Below are 7353 nucleotides of genomic sequence, written 5' to 3'. Positions count from 1 at the left end.
CATAAATAGTATATTGTTATGTTATTATATGAAGCGTCCGTCGCGCAAAATAATATCAATGGGGGCTGTGGGCAGGACATTGTTACACAGCTGTGCCTGTGACTTCAGGCAGAGATCAGAGCAGAAGAGCACGTTTTAAAATACATTTATTTTTATCAATTAGTTATTAACTTTTACTATTTTTAGCAACTTCCCCGATTGGGCAAGTGAGTTGTTAGTTTACACGCCTGACCGTGAGTTTTACTTGCCCCGGGCAATCGGGCAATCCTTATTGTTGAGCCCTGGTCGACAATGAAAATAATCGTTAGTGGCAGCCCTAGTTGTGTGTGACTGTTTCTGTTTTGTTTTGCCTCTTTCACTTTTTCATTCACATCAAACCCTCCGTCTATACATTTCAGGTGCAGTGATGCCTCAGAATGGTATGAACTACGTGGGCAGAAGAGGAGGAACGCGTCACAACACCTGGAAAGCCAGCAGTCAGGTCCCAAGCACAGGTTGGGTTAATGGAGCCATTGTTCACAATGGCTACCCGGCTGCTGCTACAGGAACCAGTGAGACGACACCAGCTGGCACACTGAATGGTACCAAACCACAGTGCATGGTTAATGGTTATATTAACCATGGGTACAAGGGCAAGAGTACAAGAGCTGCACCCCCAAGAACCCCCAGGAAACAAGGAAGCACGATTTCAGCTGTCACTGATGCCTCAGCAGCTGGCAGGGGTCGCAGTGCGAGAACTCCAGGTGGTATCTCAGTGGAAGGGCCCACCAGTCTAGACACTGTTGCTTCGCCATGTAATTCTGACCGAACTGCACCACGACCCAGCAGGTCAACAGCATCAAGGAACCCAAGAAGAAGAGAGAAATTTAGAAGGAAGAAGAGGTGCGTCACCTTCCCTACAGATGCTATGAATGCATCAGTAAAAAAATATTTATGCATAGTTACTCACACCTCTCTCAATCCACTCTCCCCCGGAATAACTTGTGTGTGAGCTGTTACAAGGCTGGTGTAGACAGTTGCCTTGGTTGAAATGGAAATGTATCCTGTCTTTCAGACAGGCAACTAAAAATGTGACTGATACGGTGTGATTTCTACTGTCTTAATAGCTGTGCAAGATAAGTAAGTACAATGTCAAAGGAATTGTTTGCAAATACATTTATATCCTTTGTTGCTGAGAGTTAGATCAGAGTATTGATACTGCTCTCATCTATCTAACAAAAGGCTACAGCCAGGAGACTCTAAACAGGGCAAACAGCAAGGAATAATCATACACATAACCCCTGTTAAACGGACAGTTGTTCATACACTTTGTGTTTTCATGAATAAAGCAAAAAAGATGTAGGGTGTTAATTAGTGAGCGTAGAGGTGCTGGCAGCCCCTTTGGACAGAGGCGGGTTAGCTCTCCTCCCTGTATCCATTCTTTATGCTAAGACAAGATAATTTGCTTCTGGTTGTAGCCTTATATTTAATAAAAACATGCATGAGAGAGATATCAACCCTTTGATCCAACTCACAGCAAGGAAGCAAATAAATTTATTTCCCGATATCTGGAATGACTCCTACTTTCTGAATAAATATGAATTGACAAGGAGCAATATCAGATTATCAAACATAATGTATGGAAAGATTTGCTGATTTCTGTATGTAAATAAGAAATTTGCCTTTTGTAGAGACACTGAAGTCCTCTGGCCGGAGGTGCCACTACCGATGCCACAACAAGAGGCAGAGGACTGGGAAAAAGAGACCCAAGAGGTCACACTGACTGACTGGGAAGAGAACTGTTTTGATGTCACACCCTACGGTAAAGAAGAAACACCTAAATATTACTATTTCTCCTCCCAAAGCACTTTATTGATGATATATGCTGATAAGTTAATATGAATTAACGTTCACCTACTTAGCAGTACAGACAGTTTTGGAACGCAATGAAGTGCTGTACTTAGGTACTGCACAATTTAGAGGTACTTGTATTTCAGAGGGGAATATTGTACTCTTTACTCAACTATATTTATTGGACAGTTTTAGTTGCCAGTTACTATGCAAATTAATACAAATTATAAATCAACTCAATAATGATGTTATGTTATAGGTTAAGCTAGCCAGCAGTATATAAAGTAAATAAAATGAGCTCCACCTTTACAAGCCCCAACATTTAAGTGGGGCTGGACGATACGGCAAAAAATATGTCGCAGTAATTTTTTCCATGATGATTGATATCGATATTTATTACGATATAAAGTTTAATAACGCTGCCAGTTTGAAGACTATCTTGATATTGACTGAAGCTTGAAGGAACCCGAGGGTTCATCAGTTAAACTTTAGAATATTGTTTATTTAACATATAATAGAACAACATAAACCGTAAGTGCGCAAACATGGCTTGGTTTAGAATTTATTTTGTGGTTTAAAAAAAAAACATTCAATAACATAACATATTAAAATAATGGATTATGATCCAGAATTTATAGAACCTTAGTTACATCTGTAACTCTCAAATTGTTGTGTTTCCTGTCTTGGCTGGCACAAACTGACGGCATTGTGTGTTGCTTTTCAGATTTCCAAACCACTTCACAATTGACATGGTGTTAGCGTATTTGTCAACAATTTCCTCAGCTTTGGAGGGTAATGCGAGGTCACTTTCAGCACTTTAGCATAACAAGCATCGTAGCTGTGTACAACAAAATAAAATAATAAAAAAAAAACGCATGTGGATTAAGAGGAGGCAAGAAGTTAGTGTGGACACAGTGGCCAAAGACACTATATTTGTGCAAGCTGTGCAAGTTTGTGTTCTGCTTGTTCAACATGTTTGAAAAATTGATCATACTGTCTGTCCCTTTTGTTGTATTTATGTATAATGAGCATTGTTGTCAGTTCCCACAGTAAAACATATCCTAAAGTCAGTTTCATTCCCTTCTGTGGGCTCTGCACTGAGGTTATGTTGCTGTCCACTCTGTGTGGAGCACAGGTCTGTCCTCCTGCAAACAGGCAGCAACAGAGCACGGGCAGCAAAAATATGTAGCAGAATGACTTGCTGTTGTCATGTTTATTTCTGTCATGTGAGAGGCTGCTAGATTAACTCATAGTAAGTGAAAATGTCCAAAAATGATCACCGTTGTCGACACAGATTTAATCGCAATCCCCTATTGCGATCGGTTAATCACCCAGTTCCACATATTAATGCATCAATAATTATAGTCTGATAACATCATATATACAATTCAGAAATGGACCATTCTACATAATGAATACTTTTACTTTTGCTATTTTAAGTATGCTTTGATGCTAATACCTGTGTACTTGTACTTAAACAAGATTTTGAATGCAAGACTTGTACTTCTAACAGTGTATTTTTACACTGTGATGTTGCTGCTTTTAATTTAAGGCATACTATGCAGGATTCTTCACGTACTATTTGTTAACACAACATTCATACTTGGCCCACCCTCTTCAGCTTAATGAGACTATGAGGTGATAGAGAGAACAAAGCAGTGAATCAAATAAGTAAAAAAATATTTTCTGATTATTTCATGGCAGTTACGTTCTAAAGCACAAATTAACACACCCTCACCTCAGCACAAACCCTGCGGGAAGTTGCTGTATGGCCAGATTTTGTGTGACTTCAGCTGAAGCACATGTTTCATCATGTCAGCTTGGCTTCTCTGCTCTATGTGTGTATGTGTGTGTGCATGCATGTGGCTCAACCTCGATCTTGATCAAACAGACACACAGACCCGCAGCTCGCATCCAATGAGCAGAAGAAAAGGACGGAGACAGCGGTGTAACCTGGTCACTGCATTTTTATAGAGTCCTGACCTTGCACTGCTATTGACTCGGGGCTACACACCATCACCCAAAGGTGGACACTCAGACACGTAGTGGACAAACCAAAATTAGAAGAAAACACAGGCAGAGGGCAGCTTCTCTGCAGATACAGACACTGCAACACACAGCGAGTAGATAATCCTGCATAGTATGCCTTTAGTCAATGATCTGAATCCTCCTTGTACCGTAGAAGTAAGAATAATTACAGTAGTATTGTTACAGGGTTGGAAATGAACTTAAAAGAGCTACCTGCCACTGTAGCCGGTGGATTACAAAATCTACCAGCCACTCAATAGATTACTACTGTTTTTTTTGGCTTGTGAGCAAAGCAAAACTAGCAGCGACTTGCATTATATAGCAGCCTTTAGCTGGTAGCTGGTGCTCATTTCCAACCATGATCGTTAGCACTGCCAGCAGATGAAAAAAAATAAGAACGTATTCAGCAAATGTCACCTTTTTCAAGGTTTATCTCACAACAAACTCTTATAAAGATCCAGGTCAAAAGTTTTACCGGTATCCTGTGTCTCCTTCAGGTCCACAAGATGCGATCCCTTGTTCTTCGAGGGACTTGACACTCAAGCAAATGGACACAGTTGGCCTGCCAGTGACAGCCAATTACACACCAGCCATACACCACCCACTCCCCATCAAGTGGTCCCCCTACAGCATTCCCACTGAGCCTGACCAGTTTGCAGACGCTGACGAGTAAGCCAGACGTGCTGTTGCGTTAGAGGATTAGTAGAAATCAATGTTCACATAGAAAAAAGAAACTGAAGAGTTCTGCAGTGAATCTAGTTAGCCCTTCTTGACATTGTTCAGATTTGGGGATCCTGGAAAGTACCCATGCTTAGAATATTTGTTTAGTCTGCATCTGTGTTATTTACCTCATCTAATACATTAGTGGAAGGAATTAAATTTAAAACGTACTCTAGGTTAGCGTTAATGCAAAGCTTTAAAATCAAATAGGTTAATGTTGTCATAGGCCAAAGATTGTATGGTGGAGCCTAGGTTGCAATGAGGTTGTTTTTTTTATTGTAGGTTTTATTTTCTATTTTATATTCAGATTTTATATCGTAAAATATTAGTTTGTAAAGCTTTTGTAATCTTAAGAAATGATTTTAGATAAACTACCATACTTTGCAGTTGTACCACTTCAGTTAGTGTTGTCACTGAAAACGGTCATGCATGTACTGTTCTTCTATTTCATACCCTCATAATTTTGCTAGTATTCCAAGAACTGAACTGAAATAATAGTTTTTATGTACAGTTTTTTGTGTTTTAAAATGCCCGATATGGGAACACTTGTCGTAGTAAGTTGCTCTTTTGATCTATCAATTCTGTTGTCCATAAATTGGATGTTCACAACAAGTACACGAAGCAGCAATTTTAATTTGGGGACGGTAAACGTCAGCAAGAAATTATGGTTTGATTATGTAACAGCAACAAATCGTTATCCGCCCTTTCAGACTTTCATTTGCATTATCACAACCACAATAAATTAAATTTTCCTCTACCTCGCTGTGGTCAAACCTTGCATGTTTATCTCCATGAGTCACCACTGCAGTCAAGTGTGGCAGGGCTGTCCAGACAGAGGTGGTCGTCCTCTGTTTAGAGAGATCTAAAAAGAGGACGACCAGTTCTTCCATTTTACTTAATGAATCAAAAGATATGTTGCCCAGTATGTATATATCCCACTAGTCTCATGTTATGGAGATTTTAGCAGTAATGACAACTTTTGGCCACTAGATGGTAGAGTTGGTGTCAGATTTAGCCTCCTCGCAGTTCCTCCATGCACCTTTGGGAGTTCAATGGGTTCATTCCCAAGGACTTGGGATACATAAGCACTTACTTGCACACTGTTCAAACCCCCTTTCCCCCCTGTTGTTTTACTCAAAATGCAACTAAAGACAGAGTTGCAGGCAACTGATACTAAGCTGATTAATGTCATCTAATAGTGCTAAATCATTCATGTCCACAGACACCGTGTCAATAATAGATTGAGGTCAAAATCTCTGGTGAGATTCTCAGTTGTGTGCTCTGATGAGACTTTGTAGTTGAATTCTGAGTAGAGCTCTTTTTTCCCAAAGTATACAACGTCAGATCATTTCCTATCAAAGAGATGAGGTAGCTTTTGATGTTCCCTAGCCATCTGTGTGAATTTCATTGTTGATGTAAAGGGCAAAATGTGACTGGGGGAGTGCTGATGGTGATGATAGGGGAGGATGATGTCGTACTTTTTTGGTGTTTGCAGACACTTAAGGTGGGGACTGAATGGCTACTGAGCAATTTGTGTTTAAGTCATGTTGAAGTGTTCATCTGAGTTGCAGACAGGTAATAATGACGTGAAATAAGACAAACATGACATGCCAAAATTAAGGCTACATCCACACTAATATGTTTTTGTTACATAACTGTAATACATAACTATTGCTACATTTACACCTAGCGTCCACACTAGTCCGGCGTTTTGGAACCCCTTAAACAGAGACCTTTGAAAATACTGCTGACCCCGTTTTCGTCTGAAAACTGGGGCTTGTGTTTAGTCTGGATTGGCAGAAACAGAGATTTTTGGACACAATGATGCAAACACTCACATTCACTTCCCAGTTAGGTATTATCAGTCACAGCTTGTCAAGTCAAAACAATATAGCTAGGCCTGGTGTGGGCACTCATTTCTCATCACTATGGGTTCCTCCAGCGATGGATAATGCTTGCGGCCCGTACAGCTCTGATATGTAGCTGGATTTGTTTGTAATGATTCACAACCTGTTTTCTGGCTGCCTTGACAGCCTTATACTCACGTGTTACTCTCAGTAACAGTTCCACCTTGTCCTCGGTCCAAGCAAAGAAATCTCTGGTCTTACTTTTCGCCATCTCCTTAGTATTGTCTGTAACTAAGCAATCAACCTCTGAGTAGACTATCTGCTTCCTGTTTACACCAGCACACATGCCCTTTTCACGTGTGGACATGTGACATGGGATTTCAGGCGTGTTAGTATGGACGGAGACGCAAAGACCACATTGATTTTAAAATGCCCTTTTACAATAAAAATGTATCAGTGTGGATGTGGCCTAAGGGTGTCAAGAGTGAACCCTGCCTCTCAATCAGTGCATGTAGGGATAGCCCCTCCACCCCTGAACAGGAGAAGTAGTTTAGAAAATAGACAGATGGATGATTGTCAGAATGTGAGTTTTAATCTGTTTGTCTGTTTGAAGCGTCAGTTTCCAGGAAGCTGACCCACACTAAATGTCATTGTTAATTTACCCGACCGCTGATCATTCTTTGCGAACTTGGCTCGCCCTACTGCGAAAATCCGCTCCGAGGCAGAATTCACATATGCTATTTGTTTGATCTTAGACAGTTTAATAAATATTTGTGTGCATGCAGAACTCTCTCCCAAACCCAGAAACCAGAAAACCCAGAATTGAATTTGTCATGTTGTCATGTGATTAGGCCTTGTTGCTGCTTCTTTGAAAGGAAGTGTTGTTTTTCTCAACTCTGCTGAACCTATTTTGTGAAAACTAAATGCT

The 7353-nt window shown here is 40.4% G+C and overlaps 1 protein-coding gene across 1 annotated transcript in view; it reads left to right on the top strand.

Moving 5' to 3' along the window:
- The window catches only part of LOC126390651 (uncharacterized), an 8204-nt gene extending 3385 nt beyond the window's left edge, over positions 1-4819 (top strand). Inside the window, exons 2-4 of the mRNA XM_050045047.1 lie at positions 399-882; positions 1671-1801; positions 4356-4819. Of these exons, the coding sequence (XP_049901004.1) occupies positions 407-882; positions 1671-1801; positions 4356-4531 (783 nt within the window). The 5' untranslated portion in view covers positions 399-406 and the 3' untranslated portion in view covers positions 4532-4819. The remainder of the gene's footprint in view (positions 1-398; positions 883-1670; positions 1802-4355) is intronic.
- Positions 4820-7353: the final 2534 nt, after the last annotated feature.

Source organism: Epinephelus moara, chromosome 5, assembly GCF_006386435.1.
Source record: "Epinephelus moara isolate mb chromosome 5, YSFRI_EMoa_1.0, whole genome shotgun sequence".
Taxonomy (NCBI): Eukaryota; Metazoa; Chordata; class Actinopteri; order Perciformes; family Serranidae; genus Epinephelus; species Epinephelus moara.
The sequence above is the reverse complement of the archived record's forward strand: the minus strand, read 5'-3'. Positions and strand labels throughout refer to the sequence as shown.